This window comes from Chaetodon auriga, chromosome 3 (genome assembly GCF_051107435.1).
Source record: "Chaetodon auriga isolate fChaAug3 chromosome 3, fChaAug3.hap1, whole genome shotgun sequence".
Classification (NCBI taxonomy): Eukaryota; Metazoa; Chordata; class Actinopteri; order Chaetodontiformes; family Chaetodontidae; genus Chaetodon; species Chaetodon auriga.
This window is the reverse complement of record NC_135076.1, coordinates 17,663,106-17,680,682: the sequence shown is the minus strand read 5'-3', so window position 1 is coordinate 17,680,682 and position 17,577 is coordinate 17,663,106. Positions and strand designations below refer to the sequence as shown.

At 42.5% G+C, this 17,577-nt stretch overlaps 1 protein-coding gene across 2 annotated transcripts in view; it reads left to right on the top strand.

The window, feature by feature from the left end:
* The first annotated feature begins 287 nt into the window (after positions 1 to 287).
* pex5la (peroxisomal biogenesis factor 5-like a) overlaps positions 288 to 17,577 on the top strand; it is an 86,863-nt gene continuing 69,573 nt past the window's right edge. Inside the window, exon 1 of one of the 2 annotated variants that reach the window (XM_076725916.1) lies at positions 288 to 808. In XM_076725916.1, the coding sequence (XP_076582031.1) occupies positions 788 to 808 (21 nt within the window). In that variant the 5' untranslated portion in view covers positions 288 to 787. The remainder of the gene's footprint in view (positions 809 to 17,577) is intronic. The other variant, XM_076725917.1, reaches the window with a different exon arrangement.

The window sequence follows — 17,577 nt, the reverse complement described above, 5'->3', positions numbered from 1 at the left end:
AAGATATTGACAAATATTTAAAATCAACTTATTTTGTGTTGTTAACAGGACACAAAGGAACAAGATATGCTGTATAACTACAGATGGAAATATCAATATGATATAGATTCAATCTGGAATAAACGGCATGCTCATTTTGAACATTTTCTGTGCGTGTTTCTGTACATGCTCTTAGGTGTGAGGGAAATGTTTTTGCGTTCCTCCTTGTGGAGTACGTCAGCACCGGAGGAGGCACCAGAGGGCCGGGTCAGAGGGAGTAGTTGGCAAACAGGAGCGAGGAGCGCACTATAAGAAGGGGCTGAACCCTGAGGAGCGTCAAAACATTTAAGCCACAGCCGGGAGAGGAGGAGAGGGAGACAGAGCCGAGGTGAGAGGAGAGATACGTGGAAGACGGCAATGCGTTCAGGATGAAGACTTAAACCGCGGTGATTTTATTTCTGCAAGGACCGCACGGCTGCCGCTTTTAATACCTGATTACGGTACTTGTCACAATCCAGCGTCGGCACACTGTGAGGGGAAGGAAAAGTGCGGTCCGACGTCGCACTCCTCTTGCGCCCGGCGCGCCTCGGTGTCACCGCGCAGAGACATCCTGGATGAGCATAAAGTGTCAGCTTCAGCACCTGAGGAGAGGACAGCTCCGCTCTGCGTGCTCCCCCGGACCTCCTGTCCGCAAACTCTGCTGCGGCTCTTCATATCAACACTTCCAGTCTGACAATCAGCTTCACAAGTCTGGAAGAAGTCTAAAGATCCACTGACGGAGAGATCCGCGACTGACTGTGGGCTCAATATGTACCAGGGGCATTTACAGGTAAGGAGGCAGCCTCCTCTGGTTGGTCATTGTCCATGAAAAGGGACCGTTTTAGTTGTGATGGAGCAGATGAACTGATGGGAACGGGGCGCACTTCTACACGCATCCGAGTTCTTGTCAAGGGCATTTTTTACGCCAGGGATAATCACGGTTTTTCCAAGGCAAGTAGAGATTTCTGCCATCAACTAACTGACAGCAGGGACATGTATGTTGTTTTTAAGACTGGGAAAGAAATACGCTCATTTTCGCCTCTTACCTCACCGAGGGACGTTTGCTCAGATCAATTACAGCTGAAAAGGCTGCGGAGCTTTTGGGTTTTAGGCAAAAATGTTGAAATTGGCGAGAAGGGATGCCCTTGAAACTATAAATGCTCACAATAACATGCATTATTTCCAGTATTCATTGAGAAAACAGAGAGAAAGAAGCACTGTAGCGCGCCTCCTGCACGTGCAGGTGCATGACAAATGTAAACAGGAGGTAAGCCCATTCGGTTTAAACAGGGCAGCCTTGACACTGGGAGCTGCAAATTATTAGTTTCTTCACACGCATGCTTATGCTCACGTGACGTCATTCAACCTGACGTCAGTTTTCATACAGCAAACTACAGTACAACAACACACCAGACTGAAACTCAAGTCAGGCACCAACAATTGGGAGGAGAGGGCACAAAACGATCACAACATGCTGGAATAATGAAGAGCTCGTTCACGCCTCAGCTATTTTCCTCCTGTAGAAACCAGAGGAAACCAGTAACTGCTCCCCAGAGCACCCAACATGGCACGTCTGATCACTGTCACTTCAACACAATGAGCTCAAAACAATGATCCTCCCTCCTTGGTAAATGACAGCCTCTTTAGAGTTTAGATGCACGGATTGAAATGAATACCGTTGTTTGATAGAGACACTTCAGCTCCCAGACAGTTGATTATGTAATAAAAGACCACTCCTGACTCAGAACTCGGCAGCATTAAAGACCAGAATTTAATATTTTATGATATATTACTCAAGCAGCCGTGTTCATTGAAAATGCATGAAAAGGCAGTGAGCAGCTCTTGTCTGGGGGTGTGTTTGTTCAGGGTCAATGAAAAGCCTGTGATACTGAGTTATGCTATGTAAAAGACATAAAATCAAATCTTCAGTCAGTTTTCCTTGTTCCATTCCATGATGTTCCAGTTACCTCACACTTTATATGTTCCTCATTACATGCATGCGAGTCATTACACTGTGCCTTGTTTTGATCGTCACTGAAACACGACACTGCCGTTACATGAGGCTAATTTAGCAGCAAATGTCCAGTGAATGCAGCACAGACGCTCTATCTGCCGCCTTGGCGCTCGCCTCTGTAAACGATGCATTCATCTCGATGTTGAAAACACTTTCTCCTGTAAGTCAAGTGTGTGTATGTGCGTGTGTGTGTGTATGTGAAATTCGAGCTACCTGAGTTTGTGAGTAATACAGCCAGACCTTTGTCACATAATGATGTATTCCCTGTGTGGGGAACGGGTGGGGTTTGTTATACAGCTACAGACAAAATTTCCCAAACTTTGTGGCAGTGACTGATCACCATGGGGCTCTTTCTTTTTTTGGGATGTTTGTGCAAAAGTTGTGTTTTGAAAAGACAGATTCAAGCGAGGGTGCATGCTTTCAGAACAAGGGGACTTCTTGAAATGAGTCATGAAATGTGAGCTTTGTCTCAGCTTGGATGCATTTTATTCAAGTCTCAGGATATATTGCTCTCAAATGTAGTAAAACTCGACATGAATGTTGGATATGCCCCTAAAATCTTTCATTTTTGCATAATATACTGTGTCTGAATGCAGGCTTGGGGCAGAAATCATTGAGAGTCTCCATAGCTTTGAATTTTAAATGAAGCTCATACTGTACACACTTCTTGATGGAACAGCGATGCAGCGTCAGTCATGATCAGAGCTATCAGATTTCCTTCCTCATAGTAGATACACTTGTGAGTCCTTCTTTATTACGCGATTGTCAGTCAGTGAGATCTGTCAGCTTATGGTGCTGCAGCTCAGGCAGTTTGGCTGTGAGAACAAGATAAGGCGGGCCCATTTTTGCCCTCTTTTTTTTTTTCCATTGTGGTTTTCATTTGTTGACCTTCTCATTTCTCTGTGACCTGGTGCCTCTCTAAATGTGGGTTGATGTGGCAGTAAAATCCACGGAGCGAAAGGCTTTTGCATAATTGCTGTGGATCTGCACACGGTGATACAATACTGGGTGGATCAAATACCTTGGCACGAGTTTTTAAGAACAACGCCAAATCTTGTCCTTGTGGTCTGCATGTGTAGCTCTGGCTCTGTAGGGTAATATCCGAGGTTGGCATGACCGTTGCTACTTGGCATGAATAAAATGCTGGACTCAATTTTTCTCATCACGCTTTTTGCATCATAAACATGTGTGGACGACGGTTTTGTCAGCACTCTCCAGAAATTTGTGTTGTGGATGAAACAAGGCGCGTGTTATTCCCCATTTGTGAGCAGAGGATCATCTTACTGTATCAAGTGTTGGAAAAGATTGATGCAGTTAAAGAAAGCAATTTAGAGGTGTGGATGTCAGCCTCGCTGCTCTGTCTGCTGCGAGGTGAGCTGATTCAGCACGGCTGCTCATCTTTATCAAACAAAACGCCAGAAGAGATGTTGTCCCAGTCAACATTTATTTTTGCTTTGATTTACTCCATATAAGACCTTGACAGTGTTGCCATCCCTTCTCTCTCAGATGCCACGTTCCCATAACGCTTTGACATTATACATTGAATTGTAATTGCCGTAGTGGCTTCCCTATTTCGGTATTCATGTTTACAGTGAATCTAATTAGGGGAGTGTTTGTACAGTGTGTATAAAATACAACCTGACTTAATGGAAGTGGTGCTCCAAGGCCTTTGGATATTTGCTCTGTTAAGCACAACATGATTACATAATTTGATTACCATATTCCAAGTCCCCCGGGATAAAACTTGGATGGATGCTATCGTTGATCAGAAGTAGATCAAGTCTTTTAAAATCTCACTTGCTCATTCGATCTTTTCATTAGGTTAATTTGTTTATGCGGTTTAGCTTGTCCGGTGAAAGATGATTTGTTTAGAGGTTGTCCTCCAGCACTCTGCGAGAGCAAACAGGCCACTGACACGATATAAAAATGGCTGAGAATCAGTTTTCTTCATTTGCATTTCTTGTTTTCTGCTCTGTTTTGGTGGTGTGGATATTTGTGGCAACCTAGTGCACATCTTTGTGTATTTTTTTTACCTCCTCGGTGTAGCCGGGACTTGTCAGAAACTTTCCCTCAAGGGACGAAAGCCCTGACAGATTCTTGGTACTGGATTCCTAACCTGACTTCATAGACAGGCCTGATACTGACACATTAAAATGCAGTTAATAAGCATAATCAGATGTGTTTCATGAAATGCAAACTAACACGTTACAAGCCCTGATGGTTTAAAATATTCCAATCAGTGTTAAAAGGAAAATTAAGCAGCATTTAATGGAGGCAAACCTCTTGAAGAGATATTGCAGAATAAACAGACAGATAGTAAAAAACAGCAGAGCAATCGGTCAAATCAGTAAAGTTGACACACAAGTCAACGGCATCACGACACCAGCGGGAGGCTGTGCAGGCGTGCACTGCACACCACAACACACGCTCTCATCAATCATAGCTGCACAGTCCATCAGTCCATCACGCTCCTGAATGCTGACCTCTGCTTTAAGTCTTCTAAAGCTCCTCTTTTTATTCACTGCTGCTCTCAGGCTTTCATCCAGGCATCTCCCACAGCCGTGGTGGTCAGCCGCCGGCATGGCAAAAGGGTCCTGAAAGCCTTTTCCACAGAGACTGTTTTAAAGTCTCCTTGATTTAATGAACCATGGTCTTGATTAAGAGTGATTTAATAGGCTTGACTATTTCAGGAGCCTGGATAATGAGTGAAATCAGGTGCTATCCGGCTGGAACAAAAGCTCCACAGACAGTACTGCTCTCCTTGTCGGAGACGTGTGGTAGGGCAAGAAACTAAATGTCTACAGGAAACGTTGCCCAAGGCTCTGTGTTTTCTCAGGAAATTGTGAGAAATAAGAAACTTCTGAAAATGCAAAGCAGAGAAAGAAATATATTTCAACTCCAAAGGATAATTAGAGGCAGAGGAGCCGAACAGAAACGGGCCATTGTTCAACAGTGAAGTTGAAATGCAGTGCAGGTAAATATTTTTGTCTTCATCTTTAACAGCTTGGGTTTTACCCAGTCAAGCCAGCCGCCGCTTAGATTTTGATGCGCGTCTCTCCGTGCTGTTATGGTACCGGTGCTGGCCAAAATAATCCATTATTTAAGCAGAATTATCTAACTGATACAATCACACTGATTTTCTGGCAGGTTTCACAGCTGAAGTTCAGCTTTGACCTTCACCACAGGCCTCCAGCGGGACTGTGGCATTGACAGGAGGTGGCAGTTAGCATCATTTACATTCACATGTGATCCAGAGCATCGTGGTTAGCAGCTTTGGAAAGTTCGGCTCCATGTTTTTCACACGCCATCACACAAACTGTTGCTTTCAGAAATTTGGTTTGAAAGTGGCCTTCATGCTATTCTGTCCCCCCTTTTTTTTTTACAGGCAGTTCAGTGAATCACGATGCGTAGTTCACAAGTGTGGCATTACTTTATGGTGCTATGTTTTTCAAAAATCCACTGCACAGCCAAACGCACAACCCCATCTTATATGTAGAGAACGTCCCTCTGTGCTCACAAATACAGGCACAAATGTTTGAAAAGACACAGTCAAGTTTGCTGAGGAGGACAGATAAACAACCTAAACGATTTGCATTGTGTCATCGAGCTCGCCGAGGCAGCTGGCATCCTTTCCTCAGTCACTGGTGACAGTGGGGGGGCAAACTGGGAATCTCCTCTTCTCCCTGGTTGGGTAGTTAAGGGTTTATAGCCGCCCTAAGCAGGTTGTGGAGCTCGTAAAGCGGACTAGAGGGAGACTAAGAGGGATTCAAGCATACATCAGCAGCAGATGTGCTATAAGCTGATTGAGGAGACAGAGGTTGTTGTTCTTGTCCACAAAGAATGGGAATTTGGCTATTTTCACTGTCGTCTGCGCTCTGCTAACACCCACCCACCCATCCTATGGAATAATTAAAAATGTGAACATTAGGGGCAGATGTGGGTGTGAATGATGAAGAGGCATACAGTAATATCATGGTGCTCACTGTCACTTTATTTTATGTTAATATTTATTTTATGTACGTTATAACAAACAGCATATCCACTTTCTAATCTGTCCCTCAGTCATAATTTCACATGATGAGTTCCTGCTGTCTGACTGGGATGAAATAGGGACCTCCTGGTCTCCGTCAGTCATACACTGTGTTACAGGTCATTATAGTCAAAGTCAAAACATAAAGTGAAGCATTTAATCCTTAAAGTGAAAACAAAATATTTCTAGCTAAAATTTGGGCATTATAATGTTATAATCTTCATAATTTATGAATTACAGAGTGCTCTGCTATTGCCCTCATTATTCCCAATCTATGATTTAAGCCAGAAGCGTCAAATGTAATGGCTTATTAAACACCTTGCACTGGATATTGTCTGATCGCTGAGGCTCTCCTAAGGGTTACTACAATTCAATGGAGAAGGAAGGTCTTCACATACTCGACAGAACAAGTGAATTCTGTTATTGATTATTATGCCTTGAGCCAGATTATGGATTTTCTCTGACTGCCATTCATCACTTTGACTGACAGACAAACAGAAGAAACATTCAGAATTACAATATATTCAAGATTGTTGCTTTATTGCTGTCTTAATTGTGTAAACCAGTTGTTTTCTCCATTATTGATATTATACTGACGTGGGTTTGGCTTTAAAATTGAAGGTTTAATGTGTTTGTGCAAGAAACAAGATGTGAAATTTAATGTTACGTTAATATAAACATACCTGTATGAATATTGCTGAATCTTCAGAAGTAGAAATACCAACAAATGTGGCACTTTGGGGAACAGTATCAACATTTGTGATGTACCAAACCAACATCACACCTCACACCACACTCCTGATGACAGTGCTAATTGGGAAGAGGGGAATTTTGCTGTAAACAAACACAGAAGGGAATTTTAAACTATTTGTTTTGTATGAAAGAGTGCAAAATGTGCTTCTTTCAGTACGTCCAAGGCCACAATATAACATTTACTTTTCAACAGAGTCTTACTTCCAATTATTATCGGAGGATGGTTCACATTTTACAAATTCTGCTCAATATCCGATAAGTTGATATTTTGGAGGTGCAGAACCGAGCAAATGTTTTAAAAAAGTTGAAAGAAATGAAAACGAAAGTTTAAATGTCATCGGGGGGTGAAATAAAAAAGATAAAATGAAAACAGAACAAATGTCGACGTTGTCTCGCCTTCAGCTTTCTTCAACTTTTAAACCTGTTTTATTTTCTAAACCCTGACATGTTTTGTGAATAGCTGTCTTTATAATGTAAAATAATCAATTACAATACAGTAATTATTGTATAATAATATGTGTTAATTATAATACACATGTATCTCTATGTGAATTCATTAAAAAGACCATCTCCTAGAATGTCCTCCCTCCTGGTGTGCTGAGATACGTCAATCTTGAATCCCTCATTATTCCTGTAATTAAAGTTATGGCTGTTGTTAAAGTTGCATATAAAGGCATTAACATGGTCCAGTGTTCTACATTAATGAATAACTCACTGATAAATGAGTAAAGATGCCTTCGTTGTTTGCTGTTTGTGCTGCTCGAGTCATATTCTACTGAGTTCTCCTCCGAAGATGCAGGACATGCACAGTGGAGCACAGCTGGAAATCTGTAGCGCTTATTATGCAAACATAACTTTCAGGTCGTATATAAAAGTAGCCTCTCAAACTGTTATAGAGGGTATGACTTTACACTAAATAACATTTACATTTTCTGTAAGACTGGTTGTTAGGTGCAACCCGCACGTCATTTCAGCCCACGAAAGGTTGCGCTCGAGACCTGCTGTCAACCCCCGGGTCGATGAAACGTTTCGGGAACTTTGAAGGATTGTGGGAGATGGATTGCGTTGCAGCTGTGCAGCTGCTTGCAACTAGACACTGTCATGCCTGCATGAAAGATAAATAATGGCGTCACGCTGTATGTCAGACATGTGTTGCTTATTTTATGCCGTTGTTTTGACAGAAAGGGTGACAGAGGATAACTGTTACAGCAGCACACCACAGACACACACACACTAAATGTCAACACAGTGTTGGCAGCTTTCTCAAACAAGAAGTTTGAGACTGAGATGGGATAAAGCACCCAAATTCACAGCTCCACATCACTCTCTCTGCCGGTAGATTTCCTCTGGGCATCTTCCTGCTCTGAGTGTGTTAACACGGCGGCCCTCACAACCCCACATGGAGAGTCCCCAGAGCTACTGTACAAAGCCACATTCTTCCTCTCACAAAAGTAGGACAAGCCCCGGCATCTTTGTTACTGGGAGCAGAAGGCTGTGCAGAAGAATGGGTAGCCCATCCATCTCTCTCGCCCAACCCATTCATAACAGTCTTTCTCCAACTGGGAATTAATTTGCTCCAGAAACCAGGCGTCTCAGCGCCGGAGCGGAGGGAGCATGTGTTTGGTCCTCTGGGGGGATGTGAGCTATCATGGATGAGAGCTGTTGATAAACAAATATGCACGTCACCATGGCAGATGTGAGCCTAGATATTTAAAGGGACTGCCCGGTGATGAATGAGTGCAGCTCCGCCTCTGTACATTTACAAAACACGCAGACTGTGCTCTACGCCTGTGACTCACTGATTCAACTGATCGACTCTGTTTCCTCTTGGACTGAACTCTTATGCTGCCTCCTAACAGCAATCATTAAAAATCACTAGCAATTAATCTGCCTATAATCTTTTCATTGAGTCTTTTTAATGAAAGCATTTAGCCTATTAACTGTCAGTGAAGTACTCAGATCTGTTTATTTACCCCAAAGATACTGAATTTACAAAGATATTAAAGACAGAAGAGCTCCAATTTTTCACATTTGAAAAGCAAACTGGCATCATTAGCCATGCTAACAGCGTGGCTCTGGGATGGCCTCTTTGGTCCTGGATTAAATATCTCAACTGTAAACTGGTTTGCCATGAAATTCTGTGTCCACATTCATGTTCACCAGAGGATGAATACCACTGGCTTCCCCTGACCTTTCCTCTAACACACAGGTTTTCTGTCACTGTGGCCCCCGTCATACAAATTAGTCAACTACAGTTCATCTTATTTTTTGACATTTGCCTTTCGATCCTACCAAAGGTTTTTGGCTGTGATGTTTGCATTATTTTGCCATTTTAAGCACCTTACATGCTTTCATGAGCTACTTGTGCAGCTGCTGACGTGTTGATGAGCTGGGAAAATCAGGGGGCCAAAATAACTAACTTCCTGCTGTTTTCACAGCACCATTTTGCACCTTTCTCTTACAATTATGCAATTACACAATTATGCCCACCTGGGGAGGCACGCCTCAGTTTGAAAGCCTTTGCTCAAAATAAGGTTTACATCAGAAGGCTGACATTTTGGGGTGAATCCTGTGGGATTCCCGTCAAACAGGAGTCAATTCCACTATTTATCACATGATAGGGACAGAAAACACGTCAGTGAGAGTGAAACTCCACCCCAGTGTCACCATCTACTTTTCGGTTTTTTGTGAAATGTCTTGACAGAAAATGGACGATCACAGTGAAATTTGGTTTGGATATTCATGGTTGCCACAGGACAAATTGTCGTAGTGATCTTTTCAATTTTTCATCTAGCTACATCATCAGGTCAGGTCAGATCATACTTTAATGATCAAGGATCTACAGCCTCAGGTGTACTCTGCATTCAGTGCTAATCAACAACTGTTAGCATGCGAATACAGTCGGTGGCGAACATGGTAAATATTATACCTGCTAACTGTTAACATTGTCACTGTGAGCATGCTAGCATGCTGACGTTAGCGAAAAGCACTGCTGGGCCAAAGTACAGTCTCACTAGAGCTGCTGGAGTGGCTGTAAGCCTGATCACATTTCAATACATATGTGGACACAGACAGCTGTGGACTTGATCAGACGCATGGACGCACACATGCGACAACAAGCTGAGCTCCTTTGTTTGTTGTCTTTGGCTGAACAACATGAATAAGTCATGAAGAAAAGAAAACTGTACGACTATCACTCCCATTTCTGAGACACGACTCAATTTGAGAGTTAATTTTTCAAAGCTCATCCAATCAATACAGTTTGAACAAACTGGTGCGTGCTGTGTTTGGCTCTCTCTTTGTGCTTTTAAGGATACAGAAGCTAAGAATGGACAGAGAGGACAGATTCACACATGAAAGTGAGGTATATCCAAAGGCGGTTCATACGTAGGGAACACATGAAACAACACTCTTGTCTTCATCGTGGCTCATTCCCATCTCTGTTTTTGCTGGGAGAATGTGTTTTTACGCCCGGAGGAAGAGATACTCATCTTCTGATTTGCCGACTCCTGACATCCTGCCTCTGGATTTGAACCTAGCAACCCTATCTTCACCCCCAGCCCTGCACAATGGCTCTTCCTCTGTGAGGCAGCAATCTTGTTTTGTCAGATAATTGGAGGAGAACGCTCTGCAAAAAAACAAAGGCTGCATATTATCACAGCAATTAGTGTGTACCCGCAAATATCAATTACCTCCCTCTCATGATCACCACTAATGACAATTTCAACACTCTCCGTCAGAGCCCTGTACTTACAACTGAGCGCTACCCAGCAGTTTACAGCAGGGGAAAGCGAGCAGTTTGCAGAGAAGTCAAAATAATGAAACTGAAACTGAAGCTGCTCTAATTTCCCTTAAATTAATTTCAAGAGCTTTTTGCCTCATGAACCAATAATTTGTCTCTCTCTTGTGTAAGGCTGGAGTGGAAATAGGAATCTTTGATGTTATTTGTACTCGCTGAACGACAGATGAAGTGTGGAGGATAATGATACTGTGGCTGGAAAATGTGGCAATTTAACATTTTTTGCAAAGACAGACAAAATGTGAATGTGTTTAGTGTTTTGAGGTGGATGGATTTACAGCAGTAATGCCTCTAAGTGAAGACAGGGGAAATAAAAGAGCCAAAAGGAAAGGTCAAATTATACCACTCTCCTTCAGTTGCTCTCTCTCAAATCCAGCCTATGTGTATTTCAGTATCTATGCAACATAACTTTCTGTATGAGTTTGCCTGTTGGAAGCGGATGAGGGTGCCTTGCATTTCTATAAATACCTATGAGACGTGCAGTTAATGAATTCCCTGGCAGAAGCTGAGGGCTGGGCTGCAGAGCGGAGCACAGAGAGGAGCTGGGTGTACAGATGGGATGTATGCAGAGTTCAAGGGTACACCAGCTGAGAGGTCTAAAGGCAGCGAGGTTTCGTTAGCAGAGCAGGGCCGACTCCTCGCCTGCAGCAGCCCCGCAGGCCTCAATCTGAATCTGACTGCATGTGCAGCTCAGCTCGCGCCTCTGTGTGTGCAGGTAAAAGCTTACTGCGTGCGTTTGTCTTTCCCAGATGCACATAAAATACCTGCATGCTATTGTGTGCATGCGTGCATCTGTATGCCCCTGAGCATAAGGGGTAGGTTCACATAAGTGTATATAATGAGGCAGGACATGGATGTGTGATTCATATTTCTCCACATGACAGGGGCTGTAGCAGCGTGCCAGAGAAGAGGTTGAAGAGGTTGAAGGCCCTGCTCCCCCCTGACTTCTCTCCATACATGCAGGGAATGAACAATGCCTTTTGTTAGCCAAGTGAACGATCATACACACACGTCCATTGATGATGCAAGCGTCAGATCTTAGACAGGTTATCCCTGGAGTCAATTTACCACTTACAAGCACCTGCATGTTGTATATGGACGTAAATATGTTTCTTGCAGCTTCTAACATAAGTGTCTGATGTGATTGATGTTGATTAGAAGGTTTTCTTGTGTGCAGAACCTGTTTTTGCCAACGTGAAAGCTCTCAACTATCACAGTCTGGGACATGTGTTGCATTAGCTGGAAATATAAAATAAAATCACAAGTCTCAGGACTGAACCTGCTGAACAGTGTGGACGTGAATGTTGTTGTTGTGAGGCACAGCCTGAAACAATTTTCAAATATATTCAAATACACTGGAAATGCAAATGCAAGGCCAGGTCATGTATTGCTTCTTCATTATCATTAGGAATCTTTCATTGAATCGGACCAGCAAAAGGTGAGACCCAAACAGCCAGTCTCACAAATTGAAGTTTTCTTTACTCCTACATTATACAGCATACACTGTTGTGATCCGGGATGTCAGGATGTGAATAAAGGTTCATGTTGTGCTTTTGTTCACATTGGAAGAGTTGTGTGACATGTTTTATATGTGACAGGCTTTGATTTTGATGGACTCACAAAGTTGGAAATTGTGATTATAGAGGCTCAAAAAGATGAAAACACAAATGATCAACCCGCAGCCCCCAGGCCCCTTCCCATGATTCATGCTACATTTTTCTGTACAAGCTCTGTTCAAGTGACACATAAAAGACCGTCAGTGATATTCAGACTCACTGTATGAAACAGCACTAACAATAAGAAAAACTCACATCTCTCCAATGTTAAAGATCTAATGATACTGACTAACAAATCAAAAACATCAGTAGAAGTAGTCCTAACATCAAAATTCTGAGTTAAGTTTAGAGAGTTGAGTAAAACGTTCTTTTTTGCTTCACCTGTGTCCACCTCTCTGCTCTGCTGTCCGATAGTCACGGCCTGCCCTGCTTTGCCTCTGATTTGCTTGTGCTTGTTGTCTTTGTTGGTTGGGTTGGTCAGGTTTAGGAAGCCTGAGTTTGGTCAGGTTAAGAATATGAGGGTAAGTCAGAGGTAGAGTAGAGCAGGCCACGCCTTCGCCATCCTGGGAAAAAAAACATAATAGGTGAAGTAGATTCCAGACTAGACCAACCCACCACATCCCTGAAACTTCTTGTTTTTTGTAAATCTGCACAATTCAAGTGGAGAGTTTTGCCCAAAGGATACGAATTTGCACCCCTGCATTTATTTTATAACTCTGAATTCTTTGTGCGCATTCATTTCATCAAAATAACGTGTTTCTTATTCTGCCAAACTTCTCTGTAAGAAGACATGATTTAATTTTCCACCTGCTGAAGTTCTTTGATCTGTAATTAGCCACATATCTCAGTGACAAAGTCCAGAGAACGGCACGGGCATGAAAACTGAGAGCGTAGCCGAAGACCTGACTGACCCAGACCCGTACAGCCTCAGCTGACACCTGACCGTCTGAGCCTGACCACACCTGATACGCAAGTTAGGATGACTTTAGTTATAATTAAGAAATAGGTCGCTTTACTGGCAACCTTTTTATCACCATTTGAAGACGCGCACTTGGCTGCTGTCCTTTGAGTTTCATACCCATGTGGGGAGAAACAATGGGACTGTATTTTCGGGAGGAGGAGATAAACACATATTTCAACATGATGTGACATTTTTGTCATTTGGGAACAAGACAGAGTACCTATGTCGATAGCAAAGACCGGAAGACGCAATGTAAACATAGCAGCAAAGCAAAGGAGCATCTCACTACACGTCCCTGTTTAAAAACATACCTATTCCTTTCTACAGCCCTCATCTCCTGTGGCAAGATGAGTGTTGTTCCATTGTATCCTCCAATTCATTCCTCTCTCAGAGTAATCCATCACTGACAGAGGCAGTGAGAGCGTAGGTGTCTCTGCCTGTCTGTGACAGTGTCTGCATCCGAGGAAAGAGGCCTGTGTGTCAGTTAAAGGGCTGCTGACTACGGGAACATCTCGTTCAAGTAATATAGACGCAAGAGTTTGTTGCTATTTCAGGCTGTTTAAGTTTTCCATCCGTGTGTGTGTGTGTGTGTGTGTGTGTGTGTGTGTGTGTGTGTGTGTGTGGTATGTGTCGGATCACCGCACACTCTTAGAGAAAGGAATTAGATTGATAATGTCCCCTGTGTGACAGTATGTAGGACATCAGAAACACTTTATACAGTAAATAATGTCAAATCTTGGTATCTCACTTTTTCAAGCTGTCATCACAGTGGACCTTATTCCCTCAGGGACCATTTTGTCAAGACTGGTTTGAAACGTTGTGAACAAAATGTCTTCAAATGCAAGTAGGCAAGGTTCAACAAGCATTAAAACTATCATTCACTCGCAGATATTTCCCGAGACTGGTCACATGCTTCAGCTTGCTGAGTCGTTTCATACTTCTTGCCGGAGTGCTTCACATTCAGACTAGTTTTTTCACACCAGACGGGAACAATCTACATATAAATATGAGTTTTTTCATGTTGTTATCTTTACTGACTTGTTCATAAAACATCTTCGAACATTCATAGCTGTGTCTGAACCATGCCAGATACCATGAAACACAGTGCATGACTCATTAGTTGCACTATTCACCAAAAACACCAGCATGTTCAATGAACGCCTTCTTTTCACATGGTCGTACACAACACTGTCCACAGGGGCACCTCTGTAAACATGTAAAGACACTGTAGTGTCAGGGCTAGAGGTCCGGTCTCCACAGCTCTCACAGTACAGCTGTTTGTGTTTTCTGCTAGAAGTGTCTGATGGCGACTGTTCAGAGTGAGTACAGCATGAAGCAAGCTGGGAAAAAAAAAGGCTGTTATCCTCCTTTCCTGTAACAAACATCATCTCTCCCACTGCAAATCTTCTGCTCTCCACAATCACCGCTCTCTATCACAGTCAGTGAAACAAACACGGTGACTGCAGGGAACAGGCTCATATTCAGTTATGAAACGAGGCGGACCTTCATTGCTCATATCACAAAGTGAATGAAATAATGTAAAAACGGTTGCTGTGGGCAATGTAATTATGCACAACGCAGCTGAATCATGTACAATGCATCAATCAGGTGTTGCAGCAAAATCCAATGCAGAGCCATAAATCTAAAGATCACCACAGGTATCTACGTCAGGGCACCAATTCATCAAGCCTTACTCTCAGCTTGACTGACACCAGTTCACACATCAGGTGCTAGTGAGGTTTTTAATGCTTAATGCAGGTCCATCCAAATTAAAAGGAACAAACTATAGTACAGTGTCATTAAAGAAAGGGTATTGCTTAAATCTATTGCACATATTCCCATCTGGGAGATTCCCAGTATAACCACTGTCCTCTACCGTTGGTCACAGTGCAGTTCTACTGGTCCAGATGGGAGTTAAGTTCGTTACTCAAGTTCACCTTGATGAGAGTGTTTTTGGAGGCGGAGAGAACTTTACAAAGGCCTCGTTCATGACTTTTCCCAGCCAGCCCAGAGGTTGGAACCAGTGACTTTCTGATGAAAACAAAGCGTCCTCTCGCAGTAAAAGAAGCAGATGCTAAAGTGGCATGATGCTCCATTACGAGTTTAATGAACTCAAAAGTGTGTGTCTGTGTGCGCTCTCAGAGGGACAGACTTACAAACTGTGACGCACAATTTGCTTTGATTGAAAGATATTTAATTTGGCCAATTCCACTGAAGAAAAACTTCGACTGTTACTCAAAATATTACCCACATAATTCTGATATACTAATCTTTAGCAAATGTCTAATTAGTGGCACATTAGGACGCAATAAACACGTTCAGGTGAACTGCTAAGACAAGTCAAAGATGCACAAAATATACAAGATACACCCTGTATCTCAACCAGAGGAGAGAGAGAGAACGAAGCAGGTGGAGGTGGAGACGGTGTTTATACGGATGTTAAATGCAGCCACACACTCATTTAAATGTCTTCAGAAAACAAAGTTTAGTTGCAGTCTGTAGTGATTTTACGGTTCATTGCTCGTCAACTTATTGTTGCTAATAATCAGGTTTTAGTTCATGTATTTAATGCATGTTTATTTCTGCCTCTGCAGCCTTCCTTGTTGCTCCTGTACAGTCAATCCCATCTGTGCTGTTTACGTCTGCTTTTCACAGACGGGCAATTTTCATCACAAAACTGACAGTCACAAATAGCATGACTTCAGCAAATCCAGCGTGTCCAATGTGGCTTCTTATTTTCCCTTAAGTTCATATGAAGTAAGGAGGCAGGCGCACCTTGCAGACACTCGTACAAACTGTGACTCCAGCCTGGTGGGGGTTGGGGCGCGCATCAAAAGCCTTAATAAATACGGCCCACAGTGTTTAATCCTGTTAACTCTTTAATTAGTTGTTAATTTGTTGTTTAATTTTCAGTTAATTTTTGGCATTAAGAGCAGGAGGATGTTCCAGTTAATTCAAAAGTTTAATAACATGTTTCCTGATTCCTGAAAAGGTCATTTTTTTAACTAGTTACCTGTAACATCATCATCATCCCATTTTCAGCACCGTACATGTGTGAAATTCAGTAAAATGTCTTTAAAGACTATGTGGAAGCCTGTGGATGGATAGAATGAATCTTCCACTAACAACAATCAATCACAATCTGCTTTTATTTCTGGTCTGCTGAAAACTCCAATGTGTTTCATCTCAGTGGATGATTACCTTTGACTGTCATCTATTAATGTGTAGCCATTTAAACACTGTACCACGGGGCTGTTTGGGAAAATCTGTTAAATGCATCTTCCAATTCATCAAAGGAAGCACAGCAAGATTCACTCAAGTTCATTTAGAGTTGAGGCAAGACTAAAAAAGATTTATCTTGTTCCAGTTTAGAAAAGATAAGCAAGCTGTTGAGATAAGAGTTGCATGTACGCGGTACTTAAAGCATCCCAGCAGCCAGTGGAGCGTTTTCTCAGGCTCGGCACTGTTGTTTGTTTCCAGCTCTACCAGAGAAGAATCCATACTGTCCAATGAAAGGTCAAAGAAAAAGGCTTGGGCTCAATTGGGTGCAGTCAGGCAGTGAAACATGGCTCTACTGAATAAATTCAAAATGACTTTCCTAAATTGACTGTACAACTACTCTCAAGTGGTCTTTAACCACAGGCAGTGCATCTCATGGAGGACGTTTTTTTTATAAAAATTTCATCTGCAACCTCATTTTAAATTAAAGGCAATGACCACACCATCTAGTGGTGCTGCTGGAAAAAGAGAAACGCCTCAAATTAAGAGAGAAAAGCGGCTGTCTCCTATCACATCATCGTCGCCATAAGGAGACATATCCAACCTTGAGCAAAGACCACTCACGAGCGTAACCTTTCTACTTTCAACATTTCTCTATACTTACTGCTCTCGCTCACCTTGCCCAACCTCAACAATGCTATCACGTCAATTAAAGCCTATCCTCCAGCTATCATATACCCCTGGGTAGTTAGACAGGCTGCCACAGAAAAGGTCAGTCACAGCTTTAACAATGGTGCAGACAGAAATAAAGACACAGAATATAGAAGAGTGTTGTTGTTGGGGATTATAGGAGGATCTGGCACAAAACAACAGCAGGTCAGACCAGTACTTATTTACGGCTTTACAAAGTTTTGGGAGATTATCATAAAGGATGCTTGGATTTGGTTTTGTCTGCCTTCCAGTGATTGTCACAGCTTAAAGTAAAGTCAGATATGAGCAACTTAAATGTGATTAAGCTCAGGCAGTTTGTTTGGGTTTGGATGAGGTTTTGGGCTAAATAGCAAAAAAATCAATGTCATTAGTTGCTTCAGAAAACAATTATTTTCACTATTGATAATCCCATCGCAATGTCCCAGGACAATTGTGAAGTCTTTACAAAGCCCAAAGATATTAAGAGTACTACAAAAGAGCACAAAGACGTGGTGCCCCGGTAGCTCACATGGTGCG